At 44.6% G+C, this 22,857-nt stretch overlaps 2 protein-coding genes across 3 annotated transcripts in view; one reads left to right on the top strand and one right to left on the bottom strand.

Annotated features, from left to right (window-relative positions):
- USF3 (upstream transcription factor family member 3) overlaps positions 1-18,695 on the top strand; it is a 34,533-nt gene extending 15,838 nt beyond the window's left edge. Inside the window, exons 3-6 of the mRNA XM_053970150.1 lie at positions 262-290; positions 2,610-2,692; positions 3,724-3,820; positions 4,896-18,695. Of these exons, the coding sequence (XP_053826125.1) occupies positions 262-290; positions 2,610-2,692; positions 3,724-3,820; positions 4,896-11,362 (6,676 nt within the window). The 3' untranslated portion in view covers positions 11,363-18,695. The remainder of the gene's footprint in view (positions 1-261; positions 291-2,609; positions 2,693-3,723; positions 3,821-4,895) is intronic.
- A 1,463-nt stretch (positions 18,696-20,158) lies between these two features.
- The window catches only part of SIDT1 (SID1 transmembrane family member 1), a 41,083-nt gene continuing 38,384 nt past the window's right edge, over positions 20,159-22,857 (bottom strand). For both annotated transcript variants that reach the window (XM_053970154.1, XM_053970155.1), the window contains one exon: positions 20,159-22,459. In XM_053970154.1, coding sequence (XP_053826129.1) covers positions 22,397-22,459 — 63 coding nt within the window. In that variant the 3' untranslated portion in view covers positions 20,159-22,396. The remainder of the gene's footprint in view (positions 22,460-22,857) is intronic.

The following is a 22,857-nucleotide window of genomic DNA, read 5'->3' as shown; positions in this document are numbered from 1 at the left end:
CCAACAATCAAATGGAGCATTACACTGTGCCATGTTAAATTGAAATTGATTCAAGTCTGACCGTGAACAAATTTTTGTTAGAAACTGTCTAATACCAATGTCTAAGAACATCTCATTGTGACTTCTGCTGTTCTAGTTCACAGAGCAGACTATAATATTTATTATTTTTAGTTGTAATAGAAATAATATAAGAAATATTTGTTTGTATGCAGATCTTTAACCTTCAGTATCACATGAGTCTTTTCTCTTTATGTTTCACAGAAAGAAAAACCGGGAGACACATAATGCAGGTGGGAACGTCATGCTTTGCTGTTTGGTCTGGAAATAAGCACAGACACTTTGGAGTAGTAAAACATACTTTACATGGAGATGGTTCTTCCATAGGAGTTTAGTATACTGAAAAAGCCTCACCCTACCAAACACCTTTCTGTGACCTTGCATAAAATATCTGTGCAGATTGTTTCTAGTTGGCTGGTTTCCACAGTACAAAGTTAAAGTATGAAGGAGCACCGTGCCCCTGCCATTCCAAAGCTAGTAAATTAAGAAGTAAACTATTTCAGCTGTGTTCAATTCCAAAGGAAAACAACTGCACAGGCATTCACATGCAACCAATATCCACCTCTGTCAAAACAGAGACAGGTGTCCTACCTGAGAGCTTTAGAGGCTGCCTGGATAGAAGTATTCCTCTAGTCTATCTCTAAGGCACACACTTGGATGTTGACACCCCAGAAATTCTGTGCAAATGGTGGCCGTATGTTGTAGGAGTCACATCCCTTGGGCAGCACCCGGTCAGTGTCTAGTGCCAATGGCATCTTCTACAAGTAGGAACAGAAAGATGGACTGGGGAGGAGTCTGGCAGGCTTTGGGCTGGTTTATCCAAAGAAACTGATTGTAGTTCTTCTTTTACCTGAACACCAATATCATGTGAGCTTCACAAACTCAGCTGGAAAAACCACTGAGCAGTTTCCATGAGAAGCCTGTGCAGTGTTGTTCTTGTTGAGTGTGCTCAGGGTGTGGCCAATTTCTGAAGAATTAAGAAGGATCAGGAAACAGTCTTATCAAGTTTACTTCTAAGATGGTTGGCCTCATTGGAATTCCCAGTTCCTGTTTCACTTGTTGATAGCTTTCCAAAATCTTTATCACCTGGGCTGAACTCTGCAGTATGTGAACTTTGCAGCTCCTTCCAAGCCTATACTTTCTTAGTCGTTAATATATGGAAAAGCTGAGGATAGTGTTGCAAATATGACTAAAACAAAAGAGCACTTCACAAACACTGTGATATCTGTATGCATTAGTAAGATATATAAAGATTAAATCCCAAGTGTCCTGTGTTTTAATTTTTACAGAGGTGCTCTAATTTATATGGTAAATTTCTTGCATAAGAAACTTTGTCTTGCAGTGTTTAGTGTATTTAGGCCTATCTCTGTCAATGCCAGCAATCTCTCCTGAAATACAAAAAAAAAAAAAAATTGTTTGAGAAAGGTAAATTGAAGTGTCAGGCTACTGAAATAAGACTATTTAAATTAAATTAGTGAGTCTTTTGTAATGGAGCAAAATGAAATACACTCACCTGCAGGTCACAATTTGTTTCTTTGTGCTACTAAAAGCAGAGCAACTGCACAAACCAAAAAGTTCATTCAGCACCATAAACAAACAACACAATAGTTTGAGTCCTGACAAAGCTATGACAGAACTTTTTCCATTAAAAAAAAAAAAAAGACATCTAATAGTTTTAAGTTTGCATAGAACATGAAAACGTTTCAGTAAAAAAAATAGCTGTGTGAGAGTTAACTATATTGGAAAGAGGCTGATTGTGGTGGATGGAAAACAGAGATGCTGTCTGTAAAAAAACATGCCCAGAGATATTTACACTCCTAGACTTACAGTGTAGGCCCTTTCTGTCAATATTCAGACCTATTGAAGAGGTAAATGGTATCACTAGAAGACTATAAATGAAGCATTTTTTGGCCTTCTCCAAAATAGGTAATTCATTGGAACTACTCTCCATTCAATATTTTCTTTACTCCCAGCCAGTTAGACCTTACTGGACATAGAAAAGAGTCCATCTACCTAGAGCTATGTTCAGTGTTGGCTGGCTACTCTGTTAGTATAAATTTAAAATTTAGCCTGAAGACTGATGAAATCTACATTATTTCTCTTTTGGTGCTAAATTTGACATTAGAATTTAAGAGGCATAGGTTTGCTTCTGAAATCTGAAACTGATTCTTTCCATAATCTTTGTTCATTTGCTTTCTGTATGCGTAAATTTAATCAATCTGCCTTATGAAGAGAGTGTCATAAAACTGTGTTTAAAAGAAGTTTCAAAACATGAATTTTAAGTTGTAGGAACTTTACTTTTTCATTAAGGGGTCCAAAATATCCCCACTTTTTAAAGGCATAGCTATTTACATTATGGCTCTTTGATTCCACTGAGTATTAATTTGCTAACTGAGGTTTACTTTAGAGGAACGTTTTTCCTCACTCAAGTTACTCCAGGTTCCAATGTGTAATGAAATAATGTATTTATGAGCCCTTGCATTATCCTAGTTGTGCTGCTGTTGTGCTGACTTTCCCAACCAGATAACACAGTACGTATTGTTTTTGCTTAGTGGAGAGACATCGAAAGAAGAAGATTAATGCTGGGATAAACAGAATTGGAGAACTCATTCCCTGCTCTCCAGCACTTAAGCAGGTGAGTGTCCATCCAGAGGTACATACAAGTTTCCTGTCAAATGTCCAAATGTTTCTTTGTCTGTAGAAGTATAAATACTTATTTTACTATTTGGATTAGCAGGAAGGCAGAACTGTCTGAATTAATATTCTAAAGAATATAACTAGTTATTAGTATTTTAAAAACTACTTGTAATAGAATTCCTCCTTGGAAGTGCAGGGTCACATGAATGTATTTATACAGATTTGGAGCATTTTATATGAAAGTGTTGCATATGACTGCTTATTTTTGTCATCCTTCATATAATGCCTTGAAAACAATTCAGAAACTGAAATTATAATAATAGTAATTTAAGACACTCTCCTTGCAAAAGATTAAGCAAGACAAATGCTTTGAGGTTGATGTACAGAAGCATCTTTTTCAAGATAGAGGAATCCCTAGCAGAGACTGTTCCTACTGAACAGTAGAAGAAATTAAGAAGTGAACAAAGGTTTTGCAGACAGAATAAGCATAGCTTCATAAAAAGATGATTGTGGATGGGTTATTTTCTCTTCCCATATTCCCTAGTATACTACTTTCAAAATAGTGCATATATCTCCCTGGATAGTTGTTCCATGTTTGTTGCCTTTCTAATAAAATATTTACAAGGCAGTATCCTGGAAATCTCATGTGATATGTATATTTATTAGTGAACATGAATTTTAGGCTGATCAGCGAGAAAGGATGCTGGCTGTTCAGGATCTGTGGCCTTAGTATCTACCTCAGGGCATCAGAAAGTGCCAGCTCCAGCACTGGCAATGTTATTTTGTAAAATCTCAAGGCATTTTAGGGTCAGCATCATTCACAAAACCTATAGTTTCATCTTATAAAAGCAACCAAACCAAAAAACAACCTCTAAAAAGCCCAAACAAAACCAGAAGAAAACAAACTCTACCAGTGATATTCAGAGCATATTTTTAAAGACCTCTTGGGAGTAAGTGCAGCCTCATCACTAATGGGTTTACAAATTCTGGACCTTTCTTCTAATTTTGTATATGTGTTTTCTTTTACAGAGCAAGAACATGATCCTGGATCAGGCCTTTAAGTACATAACAGAAATGAAAAGACAGAATGATGAACTTCTGTTAAATGGAGGGAACAATGAGCAGGGTAAGTACACATGCTGCTGGGGGCTCTAGAATTTCTGTCCCTCACTTCTGCTGTGTCAAAGCCTGGAACCACACATGGGAATCCCAAGAAATTATGTACATACAAGAACAATACAGCTGCTTAGAATATCTTGAAAAAAAAAAAGCTAACAGAATGTCCAAGTGACTGTTCTGCCACATAACTATGACATAATGAAGCAATTGCATTGTGATGTAAAGTAATTCCAGAACATATAGGTGATGTGGCATCATCTGGAAAATTCTGCCCCAGTTTATTCTACTTGTAGTGACCAGAATGATTTCTGACCAACTCCAGTTAGATTGTTTTTTCATTGAGAAGATTAAGTTTTGTTCATTCATAAAGCTTTTTTTTTTCCTTTGAAAAGCTGTAAAAGTTATAACAGCTAATTTTATAAAATTATAATGTATCATATAAAATTTACTTGAATAGATGTGTAAAAGTACTGTGATGGAGGTGTGACAGAAACAATCTCAGAGCTAATGTTGTGGTTTGTGATTTTTATTTCTGCTTTATTGTGATTTTCCCAGTTTGGTGAGCCATCTCCCAAGTGCATTTCCAGTTTTTGTGGCTTTACATGAGTGCTTTGTATTTCATTTTGTCTGTAGTTTTTAGATGTAATGAAACTCATTCTTCTGGAAAGCTGTAAGATTATCAATTAAAACAGTTTTGTGTTTGCAAAAGAGCAGGGAAAAGAAAAATATTAATGTGCTTGTGTTGTCTTTCCTTCAGGAATTAAACAATTTTGATTAGCATTCACTTTCATCTGGTTTAGTCCTAATGCTTTTTCCTAAGTAATTTGATATATCCTGTTATTGATAATGGAATAGTCTGTGAAATTCATTCACTTTCCCATTCAGAAGAGAAGCTTACCAGGATAAGAGCCCATAGGTTGTGCTAACCATTTGAAAATAACATACATTATTAACAATTTATTCAGTTTATTTCTAAAAATTATTTCATTACTACACAGTGTTTACTCTCTAAATCATGTGGTAGCATTGTTTCATTATTTGCTCTGGTGCTGATGTAATGGAGTGCTCTCACTGTTTTGTAGCTGAAGAGATAAAAAAACTCCGGAAACAGCTGGATGAACTGCAAAAGGAAAACGGGAGATACATCGAACTACTGAAAGCAAATGATATTTGCTTATATGATGACCCTACAATCCACTGGAAAGGAAACCTCAAAAACGCCAAGGTCTCAGTTGTTATTCCCAGTGATCAGGTTCAAAAGAACATCATTGTCTATTCAAATGGGACTCAGCCCAATGGAAATAACCAGGGAGCATCTGTGCAGGGAATAACGTTTAATGTTGGTCATAATTTACAAAAGCAAACAGCCAATGTTGTGCCAGTTCAGAGAACTTGCAATCTAGTGACTCCTGTGACAATTGCTGGTATTTACCCCACAGAAAATAAGCCATGGTCACAACCTACAGTTTCTCCACTGGCATCCGCTCAGACAGCTCCAGCAGGGAATGTTCTTGAGCTCTCCACCCCGGACAACGAGCGAGGTGTGCCCACCACTGCTCCTGCCAGCTCACAGAGCACACCTCGACCTACAGCAGAACAGGAACTACAGTGTTCTTCAAGTAATGCACCACAGAATGAGCAAAATCCCCCCAAAAGTAAAAGTGATGAGGAGGGCACTAAATCAGCAAAGAAAACGCTCCCACAGGGAACCAGCCTTCCTTCCAGTACCTCTGTGGAAGCCTCCCAAGGTCAGCAGGTGAATGCAACTTGCTCAAATACACACAATTCCAGGAGTGACCTCCAGGAGAACTGTGCCGTTTCAACCATGGACACAGCTTGTGTGCCACCTGTGAGGCTGTCTACTACAGAGAGCTGCTCTTCTGCAAATGTCCCCAAAAGTATGGACGTGGTCAGCAGTGCTGGCAGGCCTGTGACATCTGCAGCAGAAGGAGTTAAGGCTGTGACAGCAATAAGCACTCTGGCTGCCAGTCCCCTGGAGAGCTGCTGGTCTTTTTCAGGCTCTTCAGGTGTTGTCACTTCAGACTTGAAAAACATGAGTAGCCTTACCCGGATGCCTTCAGCTGGGAACACGCAGACCACATGGACAACCTTGCAGCTGGCAGGAAACACTGTTCAGCCGCTGAGCCAGACACCATCTGGGATAATGACTGCCCTCCTCAACGAGCCAGTCAATGGTGCTGGGACTGTGTCTTCTGCCCACAGCAGGCCTTTGACTACAAGTATCAGTTTGCATGCTTCTCTGCCTGGGGATGGCCAGGCAGCTGAACAGATTGTAGTTACCTTGCCCTCGTGCCCACCTGTACCTATACAGCCTTTAATCGGCCAGCCACAGGTTAAAGCTCAGGCTGCAGGAAGCATCCTTCCATTAAACTCAGCTATGCAGGTGATTCAGATGGCTCAGCCAGTTGCCTCAGCTGTGACAGGAGCACCAGCTAACCAGAATGTCATCATTCTCCAGCCTCCAAACCCTGCTCCGTGCCCACCCATTGTGAGAGCGGAAGTTCCCAGCCAAAATGTTAGTCAGCAAATTGTAATTATACAAGCTGCAAATCAAAATCCTCTTCCCCTCCTCTCTGCTCAGCCTTCTGCTTCTGTAAGACTTCCTGTGAATGGGCCGACTGCAGTTGCCAACTCCAGTGGCACCATGCAAAATGCCTCTCTTCCACAGACTTTTGGAGGGAAACACCTCGTCCATATATTACCAAGGCCATCTTCTTTGCCATCTTCTAGCTCTACGCAGACATTTTCAGTGACAATGTCCAACCAACAGCACCCTCACACTATCTCATTAAATGGGCAGCTTTTTGCATTGCAGCCTGTGATGTCTTCATCTGGAGCTTCAAACCAAGCCCCTATGCAAATTATTCAGCCCACCACCAGCGAAGATCCAAATACCAATGTTGCCCTCAATACATTTGGTGCTTTAGCTAACCTCAATCAAAGCATATCGCAAATGGCTGGACAGAGCTGCTTGCACTTGTCTCTCAGCCACCCCACCAATCCTGCAACTGTCAATAACCAGATTGCCACAGTCAACTGTGTGTCATTGCCAACTTCTGTGGCATCTTCAGTGCCTGCAGAGGTTTCGGTATTAACCAGTGCATCTAACTCCATAAACGCTTCCCCGCAAAAAGCGGCTGCTGGTTTGCCATCCAGTGCAAAATCAAAAAGGACAAACAAAAAGCCAAGCACAAAGAAACACCAAACAGTCAATAATAAAGTGTCCTGTCCAGCAGTTCCTTGCAAAGATGCTGGGAAGGTGGACTGTGCTTCTGTGGAAACAGTGGCAAAGTCCTCAAGTGGTAAAGGGCTGCCGGAAAACGCCTCAGCAGCATCACAGGCTGTAACCACATCGCAGGCAGGCAGCGCAGCTGCATCGAGTGGCATCAGCATTTCTGACTCTCCTTCCAAAGAGATTGCGAGCTCCGAACAGGCAGTGAAAACCCCCTCTGCTCCAGAGCCGAGCACGGCAGAGGTGCCTGCTTCCTCACCGCTGGAGTCTGTAGTGTCAGAGCAGCTACTGCTCGTTCCCCCACCGGCCAAAGATGCTGCTCCTTGCCAGCAGGCCCAGGGATCTCAGAGCCACCCACCAACTGCCTCTGTCCCATCAGAGTCTCCCAAACCCTGCGAACCCCCCAACACCTTAACATCCTCTGGTAAAGAAGCACAGGTTACACACTTGCAGGTTGCAAATGGGACTTCAGCAGCACAGAGCAACACAGCAGGTCATACTTCCAAGGCAGGAATGATTTCGGAGTCCTGCAATGTTGCGCACGATTCCTCAGTGGTAATGCAAGATGCGGACTTGTTAGAAGGACAGGGTCTAACCAAAATGCTGTCTGATCTCGCAAAAGAAAGAACAGCTGTGGAAAAAAACTCTTCATTTACTGTTCAGGGGGAGCATTCTAATTTTCCTATGGAAATCTCTAAATCAGCAGAATCAAATGATTTGCCTGAGAAGCAGGAACTCTTGCTGATGAACACGGAAAGTGACACTCTCTCCCAGCCTCACTCCTGCATCTCTGATCAGGAAGTAGTCAGTGCTTCCCTTATTACGAGCAGGCAGGCAGACTCCCCCATGTCAACCAGCTCTGGCAGCAGTCGAGGCTTCTCAGTTGCATCTATGTTGCCAGATACCACCAGAGAAGATGTCACAAGCAGCACCTCTACCAGTACCTGTAACAGCTGCACATTTTCAGAACAGACTGACATTGTAGCTCTTGCAGCGAGAGCTATTTTTGACCAGGAAAGCCTTGAGAAAGGTGGAGGGGGAATACAGGTTAACACGAGGGATGTCATCTCTAAGTCTGAGGTTGCACCTTTGGAGAGAGAGCAACAGCCTTTTAAACCTCAGTCAGTGAAAGAAAACAACGCAGGGCCGCTGGAAGCAGCACCTAACAAATTCAGTGCTCATGAAACAGTACAGACAAATGTCGACAGGCAGGTTGAGAAGCCAAGCTGCTCTGTAGGAAGTGTGGAAACATCAAACACTCCTTTGCAGATTTCCACTTCCCAGACACCCAGCATAACCAGTCTAAGTGTGAATAATCTGATACACCAGAGCCGCATTGTCCATCCCCTGGTGAGTTGCTCAGGTTTATCCCAGTCTTCAGAGCCTGCAAGCATCCCTGCAACTGTGAGCCTCTCCCTTCCATCTAGTACCTACATCAATCCGTCTCCGGGACCTGCTCTGATGAGTGAATATGCTCAGGAACAACTGAATGCTATCAGGGCAAGCACCATGCAGGCTCCCCAGCTGCAGGAATCACACTTAAAGCCGCAAAACCATGAAGGTCGCAAAGACTCTGCTAAGAGGGCCGTTCAGGATGACCTTCTGCTTTCTACAGCAAAGAGGCAAAAGCAGTGCCAGACAGCACCCATAAGGCTTGAGGGGATGGCGCTGATGAACCGGACACCGGAGGGTATTGCTGATCAAACACAGATGCTGGTTAGTCAGATTCCTCCTAATTCATCCAATTCAGTGGCACCAGTGAGCAATCAAGGGCACGCTGATGGCCTCAATAGGTTATTCCCACCCAACAGCAATTTCGTAACGCCGGCTTTGAGACAAACTGAAGTTCAGTGCGGTTCTCAGCCGCCGCTTTCAGAGCAGCCAGGCCAGGCAGGGCAGCACTTGCAGCCAATTCAACATGTCCCTGCCCAAGGCATCTCTCACCTTCACAGTAATCACCCGTACTTGAAGCAGCAGCAGGCTGGGCAGTTAAGAGAGAGGCACCACTTGTACCAGCTGCAGCACCATGTCACTCATGGGGAAAACTCAGTCCACTCTCAACCCCACAGTGTCCACCAACAGCGAACGATACAGCAGGAGGTGCAGATGCAAAAGAAACGGAATCTCATCCAGGGAACACAAGCCACACAGCTTTCTCTACAGCAAAAACACCACGGAAGTGATCAAACACGACAGAAAGGTGGTCAGCCCCATCCTCACCACCAACAAATGCAGCAGCAGATGCAGCAGCACTTTGGAGCGTCCCAGCCTGAAAAGAACTGTGAAAATCCTGCAACAAGCAGAAACCACCATAGCCACCCTCAGAGCCATATCAATCAGGATATTATGCATCAACAGCAACAGGATGTTGGCAGCAGACAGCAAGGTTCCACTTCAGAACACGTGTCAGGGCACAATCAGATGCAAAGACTTATGACCTCAAGGGGCTTAGAGCAGCAAATGGTGTCCCAGGCCAGTATTGTTTCCAGACCATCAGATATGACATGCACCCCTCACAGGCAGGAAAGAAACAGAGTTTCCAGCTACTCTGCTGAGGCTCTCATTGGGAAGACACCCTCTAATTCCGAGCAGAGAATAGGACTGTCTCTTCAAGGCCCTAGGGTTTCTGACCAGCTTGAAATGAGAAGCTATCTTGATGTTTCTAGAAGTAAAGGGTTGGCGATTCATAATATGCAGGGCCGCTTGTCGGTCGACCACACAGTTGGCTCGGATGTGCAGCGTCTTTCTGATTGCCAAACATTTAAGCCCTCTGGACCCAATCAACAACCGACGGGCAATTTTGACGTGCAGGCTTCAAGAAACAGTGAAATTGGCAATTCTGTGTCCTCGCTTCGGGGCATGCAGTCACAAGCGTTCCGAATCGGTCAGAATGCTGCACCATCCATAGAGAGGCAGAAGAGACTGCCCTACCAGCCAGTACAGGGTATTCCAACGGGGAATACCCTGCCATCGAGGGAGAATGAAAACACATGCCACCAAAGTTTCATGCAGAGTTTGCTCGCCCCTCACCTTGGAGATCAAGTCAGTGGAAGCCAAAGATCAATCCCAGAACATCAAAGGAACACGCAGTGCGGTGCCTCCTCCACAATCGAGTACAACTGTCCCCCAGCACGGGAGAGCGTCCACATCCGAAGGGATGGTGATGGTCAGAGCAGGGAAAGCTGTGACATGTCCATTGGGGCAATTAACACAAGGAACAGTTCGTTGACTATTCCTTTTTCAAGTTCTTCTTCCTCAGGGGACATTCAGGGTCGCAATACAAGCCCAAACATCTCTGTGCAGAAGTCCAACCCCATGAGAATGACGGACAGTCATGGAACTAAGAACCACATGAATACACCCGTGTCCAGCAATATGCATGGAGTTGTGAGGCCAACTCACCCTCACCCTGCAGTTTCTCATGGAAGCGGCGAGCAAGGGCAGCCTTCTGTTCGTCAGCCAAATTCTTCGGTCACTCAGCGCTCGAGGCATCCTCTGCAAGACAATGGAGGTTCTAAAATACGTCAGCCTGAAAGGAATCGATCCGGAAACCAGAGACATGGAAATGTCTTTGACCCTAGTCTTCCCCATCTTCCTCTGTCCACCAGTGGCAGCATGATCCTTGGGCGCCAACAGTCCACGATAGAAAAAAGAGGAAGCATTGTCCGATTTATGTCTGATGGCCCTCAAGTGTCCAATGATAACGTGGCCCCTGACCAACATACACTCTCCCAGAATTTTGGATTCCCTTTTATTCCAGAGGGTGGCATGAATCCACCAATAAATGCTAACGCTTCTTTCATCCCACCAGTCACTCAGCCTAGTGCCACTCGGACACCAGCTCTAATCCCAGTTGATCCTCAGAATACACTGCCGTCCTTCTATCCACCTTACTCTCCTGCCCACCCTACTCTCTCCAACGACATTTCTATCCCTTACTTTCCCAATCAAATGTTTCCGAACCCAAGCACGGAGAAGCCAAGCGGTGGAGGTTTAAACAATCGATTTGGATCCATTTTGTCTCCTCCCAGGCCTGTTGGTTTTGCTCAGCCAAGTTTTCCTTTGCTTCCAGATATGCCACCAATGCACATGACCAACACATCGCACTTATCCAATTTTAACTTAACTTCTTTGTTTCCAGAAATAGCCACAGCTCTTCCTCCAGATGGCTCAGCGATGTCACCTTTGCTTTCCATTGCAAACACATCTGCTTCAGATTCTTCCAAGCAGCCCTCAAACCGCCCTGCCCACAATATAAGCCATATTTTAGGTCATGACTGCAGCTCTGCTGTATGAAAACTGGCAGACTGACTTCTGGTCTGATTTGTTGTTTATATATTTAAGAAGAAGGAAGCGGATCTTACTGTCACCCTTGGAGAGACCATTCATAGGATCACTGTTTATTTGCCTCAATGTATGTATATGGTATTTTCCATATTCCGTTGTGTTTCCACCCACCTTACTGACTCTAAAGCACCAGTGCCTATAGCAATGCTTACTTACTAGGAAACATAAGGATGCAACATTGAGAGCTGTGCAAATACTGGTTGTTGATTTTCCAACAATCAGGTTTGATGTCTGGTTGTTCCAAGGTAAGGGCTGCCCTCAGTAATACATGGAGTGAGAGCATCCGTATGGAGATAGGAAACAAGTGCTACAGGTGTCAGTTTGTTCCTGATGTGTTTACCTGAAACTGCAGAGGAGCTTGGAATGGTTTGGGTTTCTCTTTTTCCTTTGTAAAATATCTTCAGGAGCTTCAACACAAGTCAAGTCTGTGTTAACCCAGCGCTAATTGGAAAAGGCATTTGTTGTGCAGCTTTTGTCTGTCTCAAGCTTGTCATGTGCATTTAACTTAAGGCTGACTTTACCTGGTGAAAATTAATGTGTGCTCCCATGGTCAGCAATTAAAAATACTGTTTTAGAAAATTTAGATTTCTTTAACCCATGACTTTCTAAGAATCTTGTTTGGATCTGTTTCAACAGTGGCTTCAGTTACTGCTGAACTCAGTCACTGTTTCAGTGTAGCTCATGACTCCTGGTGCAGTCAGCAGAGACAGCAGCCATGTTTGTTGCCATTTCATTGCTGACTGCAGCAAGTTACCTCAGGGTGGGTTTTGTACCTTGTTTAGCACTTTCTTAATGTTGTTTTTTTTTCCCCTCTCTACTTTTCTTTGGCCCATGCTCTAACACCAGCTTCTTGCTTTCTGTGAATGACAGCCCTTTGTTGTACCAAGCAGCACATGGGAGGAGGACTAAGCCTGTTGCATCCCACAAAATGACTGGAAATTCCTGGGGCCACAGTTTTTACTTGATATTGCTGATAGGATTGAGCCTGAGTTAATATCAGTACTCTGCACTTGAATGCACCTTTTATCTAAACCTGTGTGATTGTGACTGAAGGAGGAACATGAATGTGTTGAAACACACAGGAAGACATTGGGATTTGAGGAAGGGTGATGTGTTTGTAGATGCATGAGAGATGGAGTGAATGTGTGTGCTGGCTGAGTCTCCAATATTTTCACAAATTTTGGTCCTAATTCTTTTAAAGGAAAGGGAAGAATTAGGTAAATTTTATTTATTTAATGTCTCTGCAGTGTGCTTTTTCTTCTTACAGGGCAGAAATACTTGCCTTTTTTGTGTTTGGAAGTACCATTCTGGGTTTGATTCTACAAACAACATAGTTAACTTGAGGTTCCCTGACATGCAGTCATCCTCTTTTATCTTGCTCACCAGTGCATCATCTTGTTGCTCCTGGGACCTGTCAGAAGCTTCTGGTGAGGGTATGGGCAGGAGCAGGCTCCCTGGCATTTTTTGTTTTGTTTCTTTTTCTTTGAAAGGTGGAAAGGAAGATATTCCTCCATGTCAAAGAACAGGATCCACAAAGAGGGACCTAGAAGAGTTTTCCACAGCTTGACTGCCTAGACTTTGGTTTTGCTAAGCCCTTTTACACTGATCCAGGAAAGCAAGGAGGTTTTAACATGAAAAATAATTGGGCTGTGAATGTAGTCTGTCCTGACAGTGTCTCTGCTCTTGTAACCTGTGGTCTGGTGTTTTCATGCAAAGTGATCCTGGTTGGGAATCACAGAATCACAGAATGAATTACGTTGGAAAAAAACTTTGAGATCATCAAGCCCAACCTATGACCTAACCTAACACCTCCTCATCAACTAAGCCATGGCACCGAGTGCCATGTCCAGTCTTTTTAAAACATGTGCAGGGATGGTGACTCCACCACCTCCCTGGGCAGACAATTCCATTGCCCCATTAATCTTTCAGTGAATAATTTTTTTTTTCTGACATCTAACCTGAACTTCCCCTGGCTCAGCTTGAGACTGTGTCCTCTCATTCTGTCAGTTGCTGTCTGGAGAAACAGACCAATCCTCACCTGGCTACAGCCACCTTTCAGGAAGTTGTAGAGAGTGATAAGGTTTCTCCTGAGTCTCCTTTTCTCCAGGCTAAACACCCCCAGCTCCCTCAGTCATTTCTCACAGGACTTGTGTTCCAAGCCCCTCTCCAGCCTTGTTGCCCTCCTCTGGACACGCTCAAGCATCTCAATATCCTTCCCAAACTGAGGGGCCCAGAACTGGACACAGCACTCAAGGTGTGGCCTCACCAGTGCCGAGTACAGGGGGAGAATGACCTCCCTGCTCCTGCTGGCCACACTATTCCTGATACAGGCCAGGATGCCGTTGGCCTTCTTGGCCATCAGGGCACACTGCTGGCTCGTGTTCAGTCAACTGTCAACCAGTACCCCCAGGTCCCTTTCTGCCTGGAATCATGATTTAATTCAGATGGAGCTTATCTTAAGACACTAAATCTAAGTGGTGCATTAGTTCTCTGTTTCTTATAAGTAATAGAGTATTTCAGTTCACAGCAAGGCAATTTCTCTCTACCACAGTGCAGTCACCAAGTGGCAGCCACTGGCCTGTGCAGGAGGCAGGGGTTAGGAATGAGTCAGTTCTCAGCCTCAAACCAGCTAAGGCAGCTGCAGGTCTGGGTGTGCCCTGGTGAGACTCTTGACCAAAGGGGTGTCTGTAGTGCAGTCAGTCTTAAAGGGTCTGCCTCAGGTGGTGAGTTGAGCTCTGTAACAGTGTCTGTTCCATGGGTTCTCGATGGTAAGGATGGGGATTGAAGCAGCAGCCACTCTGTGGTCATACACACTTGTCTGGTCTTTGAGGAGAGAAGCAAATGCACCCATTCTTGCTCTCTTTAAATGGAATTGTGTGTGCAGCAATGGGTTTGGCTTTCAAGACAAACTAGTGAAAAATTAAGCTCTGGCTTCTAGGACTTTATATAAAGATGCTAATCCAGCTCATCATTGCAGACATTCGCAGAAAACCATATTGGTTTCCTCTGCTGGGAAAACTACACTACTTTATGATGTCTGTGAAAACTAGAGAGAGCTTGTAAACTTAAACCTGTTGCATTGCTTGCATGTCCACAGATCCAGTTGGCCAGATAGGTTTCATTCCAGAGTACTGAAGGAGCAAGCAGGACAAACAGCAGGACCCCCCACACGATCATCTACAAAAGATCTGGGAGTCTGGATAGGTCCCTGCTGACAGGAAAGTAGCCAGTATTATTCCGAGCTACAGAAAGGGCATGAGGGAAGAACACAGGGAACTACAGACTGTGAGAGTCTGGGTTCCTTGAAAAATTGTGAATATTACACTGGGCACTGTTGAAAGGAGTTTTAAAGAATAATGCAGCCATCAGGCACAGGCAGCATGGATTCACAACACTGAAGTCCTGTCTAGCTAATTTGATACTTTTCTGTGATAAGGTCACCCGCCTAGTGGGTGAAAAGAAGGCAGTGGATGTAATTTTTCTGCATTTCAGTAATGCTATGGATACTGTCCCTCACAGCATCTGTCTGGACAAGCTGTTCATCTGTGGGATTTACAGGTTCATGGTGTGCTGGGTCGAGAACTGAAGGGTAGAGCTCACAGGTCTTACAGTGAATGGGGCTACATCTGGCTGGCACCTGGTCAGCAATGTTGCTTGGGGCTCAGTTCCAGGGCCAGTTCTATCCAATGTATTTATCACTGATCTGGATACAGGAGTTGAATACACCATTGGCAAGTTTACTGATGATACTAAACTTGGAGATGCTGTTGGCAGATGCTTTGGATAGGGATCTGGATAGACAGTGAACCTCCTTGCTCTCTGCAGTTCCCTGACTGCAAGGGAAGTGTAGAGGGAGGTGCTGATCTCTTCTCCCTGGGATCCACTGACAGGACACATGGGAATGGCTCAAAGAGGCACTAAGTGAGGTTCAGACTGGACATTGGGAAGCAATTCTTTACCAGGAGGGTGGTAAAGACACTGGAACAGGCTTGCTGGAAAGGTGTTGGAGGCCTCAAGCATGTTTAAGAGGCATTTGGATAACATGCTCAGTCCTGAAGTGGATGGAGGCACCCCAGGCAGTTGGGATGGATGATCACTATAGGTCCCTTTCCACTGAAATATCTATTTTCTTATTCCTCCATATTTACTGCTGTTGTCTCAAGGTTAAATGCAGTCCTGAGTATTCGTGATAGAATATGTCAGCTGTGATTTTGGTTTTTTTTTCTGTGCTGCACATTATTTTCTTAAAAGGCAGTTAACTGTCAGTAACTTTCACATGCCCCCATTCTGTTTATAAAGACAACCAAAACCAGCTCCTCCTTGCTCACAGGATGCCTGCAGTGCAGGGAATCACAGCACAGGCATTTCAGCCATACAAAGACTGTTGGGATTTTGCAGGAACTGCAGAGTTTTGCAGTGAGTGGCTGAGAAGTACTTACTGTGTGACCCTTGGTCTTCTCTGGAGGATTGTATTTTGTAGTGACAGGGCACTTTGACGTCCTTCTCAGGCCTTTTTCTGAAACCTGATGAGACCAGGATGGAGAAATGTAATTTCATTCCCCTCCCTGAACATGGGAATTTCTGTTCAAGTTCTGTGTGAGTCTATTTTCATGCTGTAAGTGACGATAAATGGTCCTGTGGTGTTGGTGTGGGATCAGGAGACTGCTGTGACAAGAAAGGTAGGCAGACATCTCTGTGAGGGCCTTGTATCAACATATTCATCCAAATTCTCATATTTACACTGCTGCCTGGCCTCTACATAACTTTAATCAAAGAAAAATTGGATCTGTTGTGTAGCCTTTTGGTGTAATTGACTGCCTAAGATGGGCTTTGAATGTTGAACCTGGCCTAGTCCTCTGGTTTGAGAGCAGCTTGTGGGTTTCAGCTTCTCTCATGTTCATGTTCTTTTGTCTTTAGGAGGGACAGTGGGGGACTGGATATTTCACATCAAAAGAGAGGAAATTAGATGTTATCTTTCTGTTAGTTTTTAATTATTAAATGGTTTGGTGTTTTCCTTGTCACTGTAAATGAATCCCACCTGCCATTCCACATCCACCAGGCTTCTTGCACTTAGTTTCGTAGGTCAGTTTGTGGCACTGACACGTCAGTATCTCATTCCTTCCCCACGGCCTCAGGCTCTGCTTTCAGGAAGAGGAGCAAATGCAATGAGTCCTTCTTCAGTTTTCCTTTCCCCTCCCATTGAACCTGTTGTGCTTAGCTGTCAGGTTGATAAGGCTCACCTTACCTTGATGTGCGCTTGGAGAGGGCAGTTTGAAAAAGGAGTTTCTGCAGATGGAATGATTCTACTTTTTATGAAAACCATTTGACAAGCAAACACATTTTCTTCAGCAAGCATCCATGACACAATGACATCAATTTCCTTTTTCTCCTGAGGACTACCCAGCAATTAACAGTTCCTTTGTTTTTCAAGATATACTTGGAAAAGATTTTGTGAGTTTAGCTGCAATTTGTTAGGCTGAGAATGGCATTTTCTCTTCCATAATACTTTCTTTGAAGGTTACCTACACAGGGCTTGTTTTGGCTTTGAAGGAAGGAAAAATACCCAGTATCACTTAATTTAGAAAAATCAGCAGTGGAAGGGAAAGGTTTGGGCACTAACTCTGGGGTGGGACTGCCATAGCTGATAGGCATTCTGTGGCTGTGGGTTTCAGCTTGGCCTAAATGACTTCAACAAACAACAGTAAATAATATTGGGCTGGATTGCATGTATGTCCACATTAATCCCTTAAACAGCCTAGGAGAGTAAGAGCAGAGATAGACTAATTTGAAAGCATGCAATACAATAGTAATGTGTTAATATTTATACACTTTTTTCTTGAGAGAAAGGACCTCATTTAGGAACAGTTAAATAAGACAAGAACTGAAGTGATTTGAGCTGGGGGCTGGAATGGATTTTCCAGCTCAGATTACCAGCTTATCACTGTGCTGCTTCCCAGGTGGAAGAGCACCTCCCTGAAAAAAAAGTAAAAGCAGGTGCTAGTCCTGAGCCACCGGAACTTTGCACAGATTTCCTACTGCACTTTAAAGCTGTGCTGCTGCTGCTACTGTGGTTGGTGTCTGTAGTGCTGTTGCAGGAAACAAGTCATGTGGCAGGGCAACTTGCAGAGGCCATGGCTGGAGAAGAGGGGCCATTTAATTATTTCTGGTCTCCTGTTGTCTTTTCACCTTTTCTGAGGCACTTGTGCAGTCCTGGCTCAAGGACTCAGTCAGACTCCCACTGTTCCTGGATGACTGAGTGTTCTGAGAGCTGTCATCTTTTGCTGTTCCCCTAGTAAGTTTCATGCTCATCACTTTAATTATGATCCTACTTCCCCTGGCAAGACAGAGTAGCATTGAATCTGTTTGTGCCAGATCAGTCATATTTGTTTTGTTGTCTGATACAGTGCTATAAGGAGATCCATCCTTTGCTGTCACCTGACCTGTTAGCACCTCCTGGTGTTCCCTTCTCCCACTGCCATGATCCAGCATGGGTAGCAGACACAGGTTTGTGTGAGGGTGTTTTCAATTTCCTACTGCCTCTGCAATCCATAAATTGGAAACCTCAGAGCACAAGGCTTTATTCCCACTAAGAGAAGGTTCCTCCGTGAACTGGTGGAAGATTTAGCAGATTACAAATTCATACTCTCTGCGAGCAAGCCCTGCTTAGTTACATAGATACCATTTATTATTTGCTGATACCAGTTTTTCTGAGATAATTTTTTTAAGGCTTTTTTTTTTCTGCCTCACCAGAAGAATCTTTATGCGGCGGTTTCCATTTTTACAATATGTGCTGCTGTTCTGGCAATCACAAGTGTGAAACAATAGAGCTCGCGGGAGGTTGGACCCTGTTCCTGCCTGCTCTCTCTGAGAAGGGAAGCAAGTATGGATTTTGCCACAGGAGATTAATCAAAGATGCTGTTGCCCTCCACAATGTAAATTATTTATATTCAGTCCAGAGTATTCTGCTGTGCTTCTGTTTTATACAGCTGTAAATGACTTGGATACAGTCCCAGTGGAAAGTCCTTACTATTTTGTAATGGAAAATAGGAACTCTGCAGTAGAAATCTATAATGAATGAACAGGAACATCATCTTCCAATTGTAAATAAGATCTTGCTCTGTTTATTTTGACATCTTTTTACAAATGTGTTGCATTCAGGTGTAAATATCCCAAACCATGATCTTGTTCAGAGTTCTGAGATTTCTATTGTTAAATGTAATACTTTGTTTAATAGTTGTAATAATTATTTGTATAGATATGAACATGATAGTATTTTATTAAAAAAAAGAGAAAAACACTCTTTGAATGTTGTGTTCTTTCTTTCCCCATATAAAGCTATGCCATTCACTCTAAAGTAGAGGTAAAAATAAAAGTTTTGCTTTGAGACTGGGAATTTACAGTCAGAATTTTCCACTGATGTACATTCTCTGCATATACCAGAGTAATGCAGCATATTAGTTGACATACAATCTACTTAATTCACAATAAATAAATACTGATTGTGTAGTATCTAAAAAATACATGGCAGGTGCTGTCCTTGCCCCAGTGACAGTGATCACTGTTGAGATACAACTTCATTTTATAAAATGCTTCTCATCACAGTCCCCTTGCATTGCTTTGCAAGTGGTGTAAGACAGTTGTTTTGTCACAGTTTGAATCTAAAGGATGCAGTTTGGATGAGAGCAGTACAGAGACCCTGCAAGGTAAGTAAAGGGTTTTTTGGGAGATTGCACAATACTGAAGTTGACAGAATTACTAGGAAACAATTCTTTTCAGGGACTCCAGAAAACCTGGCTTGTAAACCTCAAAATTCTTGCAAGCATGGAAGTTGCCTTTAGGGATGGTCTTAATTTAAAATAAGTCTGAAGTTTAGTATTAAGACAGAAGGACTTTTGTTCCTTCAGTGACAGCCAGTGTACAGTTCAGTCATAGAGGGGAGGGGAAACAGGACACGAGGGAGCTGCCTTCCTCTTTCACACTGCAATGTTTTCCCCCTGCCTTGGCTGCTCTTCTGCCAGTCCAGAGGCTCCAGGGGGAGTTGTAACAGCTCTCATGACCCTGGGTAGTTTTCCTAACCTGTGAGGGGATGTCAGTATTGTACAGAAGCTGTTTCCTTCTCCTTTCAGTTGTACTGGGCAGAACAATTTTACCTACATTTCCTGAGAAAACAGGGAATATATGGGATGTAAGGAAGAAGTTTTTTACAATGGGAGTGGTAAAATACTAGAACAGATTTTCCAGAGAGGTGGTGGATGCACCATCTTTAGATAGGCCTGGTTGGATGGGCGTTTGAGCAACTTGTTCTAAGTAGGAGGTGTCCCTGCCTGTGGCACTGTTATTTCCCTTTTACGAGCTGTAACAGCAGCTTATCCCAAGCATGGGCACAACAGGGGGAAGCAGGGACTCCACTACCAGCCCATGGGCAGCAAAAAGGCCTCCTCACCTCTCAACACAATTCCACAGTGCTTCTCTGCTTTTACCCTGCACATCTGTCTCCCTCTGTGAGCAGGGCAAGGTGAGGAAACAACAGCATGACTCCTGCAAATGAGGGAATGAGGGTCCCCCACATACCAGCAAGCTGTTCTTCCTGCCCAAGGGCAGTGGCCCAAGAAGGACAGCAGCACTCAAGGAAAGCTGCATTTCTGGGGCAAGGGCTGCAGAGCCAAGCATGCCTAGGACACCTGGGAGCACAGAGTGCCCAAGTGCCTAGCCAGACCCCCCAGCAGCCACAGCCATCAAGGGGTCAGGTGGGAGAGCTGAAGCACCAACAGAGCCCAGTAAACAGGGCAAAGCTAAGAGGAAATTTTAAAAACTGATGCAGCAAGCTGGAAGCACAGAAGCAGCAGGCAGACAATTCTAACCCTTCCTCCCATCTCTCAGGCTTGAGGTGCCTTTTCTTGTATTTAATTGAATTCTGTCATGGTTTTCTATTTGTTCTGTGCTGTTCACCAGCCTCCCTCTCCCTCCCTGCTACCACCTTACCATTCCATGCTGTGCTCATCTCTGCTCAGCACAGCAAGCCCATATGCTGTTCTACCTCCTACATTGAGCCTTCCAACTGCTGTTCAACATTATTTTTTCCTCACATTTCAATTTAGAGAAGATAACCAGCTTCCTGTCTAGAAACAAATACAAGCTTGGAACATAGTCTGAAACTACAGATTATGAAAACACAGGGAGAAAGTATATTTTATAAAAATGTGTCCCCAGAACTGGACAAATCTGGGGGCACAGAGGTCCTCCTTCAGTCTGGCACAGCTCTACTTGGGAAGATAAAGGCTGGCAGCCTCTTGTGTCATTCCTCCTCACCCTGCCCAAGGGACTACAGTGACAAATAAGAGTGTCTGTTCTTTAATCTATGTAGCCTCACAAAGGCAATTTGGTTAAGAGAACAAGCAGGTCATCCACACCTATGCTCCAGAAACACCTGTGACAGTCCCAAGGGTGGCAGCAGCTGTGTGACACCACTGGGCACCCCTCTGCCCTGACTGCTGTCCCTGCTGCTGCTGAGAGCAGGAGCAATAAGAATTCAGATCAACCTGCAGAGCAGGGAACCAGAAACATCCATTTTATTGACCATCTCGACAAACTCCAGCTTAGAAAAAATAAAAACCAGCTGGTGCAAAACTCTTCAAGGAGATACAGACTCTTGGAGTAAAACATCACCAGAGTCACCTGCTTTAGTGAGCAGAAGAGGAACGAAACCTTTGCATCACTGGCTACATGCACATACACCAAAGTAAAAATGCTCAGGCAGACAAGAATAAGGACAGCAGGCCTCAAAGAACACTTTTTAATTGCAAATTAGCAAAACAGGTCCCATTTTAGATGCAAGGCCTGAAATAATTCACACCTTATTCTTGTTTTTTTTTTTTTTTTTAATAACTAAGAAACTGAAAATAATGCAGAAGCCATTAAAAAACTCATTTCCAATTCAGACAAGTTGGAGAAGAAAATTTGGTCCACATCTTTAGCTAAAGAGCTCAACACCAATTGCCCCAAAATCTCCTTCATCCTCCCAGTCCATAAGAGAACCTACTTTGCCAAGGCTGTCCAAGGCAAGCTCATGAGAGGAGAAAGTCTGAGGCTGCTGGCAAACCTCCCTGTTCCACCCTGCTCCTTTGGCAAGGCATCCAGCAGGAGCCAAGGACCACCACACAAGGCTGTGGCTTTGCCGTGCGCTCTCTCTCAGGGTCACTTGAGGAGAGCACTTGTGGTGCCGTGACAGAGACCAGAGCGCTGCCAAGGGCCAGCAGGAGCTGCCAGAGGAGTGTGGCTGTCCAACAGAGTGACAGGGAGACTGCAAGACAGCAAGGTAGGAGGCTCTGAGTCTGGCAGAGCCCTCCCAGGCAGCTCTAGTTCACCACTGCTGACCAACACTGCAGCCTTGGTACCATGGCTCTCCACCACCTACCAAAGGAGTCTCTCCAACAAAAAGGAAAAAAGAAAACACAGTCCCCCCACTGCCACCTCAGTTTGGAGTCCTTTTCTCCCCTGGCTGCTGCAGTACAGGAACCAAATGCTCTCCCTGTGCTGCTGAAGGGACTCTGAGGGCAGCAGACTGCAGGTGCAGACATTAGCTCCCTGTGCAGGAAGGTTTGCATGGCACTTCTCAAGCCTGCTCACCAGAGAGAAGTGGAGCACATGAGCAGGGAGGAAGGGAAGCAAAGGTCTCTGACATGCCTCCCTCCTGTTTCCTCCCCCCTCACTGGCTCCAGCACCCACAAGCCAGAGGGCTGTGCACTGGCCTTGGCCTCTGGATCAAGCCTACCCCAGAGGATGCGGCAGGAAAGGAGTAACATCATCTTCCCTCCTGGTCCCACCTCACTGCCACAGCACCCCTCCGTGCCTGCTGGGGAATCCCATTCCCCTGCTCCCACTGCACTGGTGGCCATGGCAGCAGGCTCATTCTCCACAGACACCGGTGGCCCAGTGCCTTTGGCTGAGCGGTTTGGGACACCTCTGCGCCCTGTCCCTGGGGACTCAGAACACTGGGATCTTGTCCCTGCGCACCGTATCCAGGTCATCATCCAGGGTCAGCAGGACCTGAGGAGGAAAGTGCAAGCCAGATTCAGGTCTTGCTGGCCAGGGAGGTCTTCCTTTCAGATCTCAGGCCTTGCCTTTATGGGAGATGTTCACAAATCCATGAGTCATTGGTCACAGCAGCAGCCCCTCAGCTTCCCCACAACAGCTGTGTGACCCACAGCCCCAGAAGGAATTTGAGGCCAGAAGGCACTGGGAGAGAAATAAGATAAAGGAGAAAGCTTGATCCCACTGACAAGGAGTATCCCACTTTGAAGGATGTCAGGAGGTAGAGACAAGCAGAGGAGTTGGGGCACTTCTGTGGAGTTCTGGAGCAGGCACAGCTCCATGTGGATAAGAGGGGAGCAAGGTGAAAGGAGAGGGAGAAGCCATCCAGCAGAGTGGGAGGCTCAGCAGGACTC

This window comes from Vidua macroura, chromosome 2 (genome assembly GCF_024509145.1).
Source record: "Vidua macroura isolate BioBank_ID:100142 chromosome 2, ASM2450914v1, whole genome shotgun sequence".
In the NCBI taxonomy this organism is placed as follows: Eukaryota; Metazoa; Chordata; class Aves; order Passeriformes; family Viduidae; genus Vidua; species Vidua macroura.
This window is presented reverse-complemented; position numbering and strand designations above follow the sequence as displayed.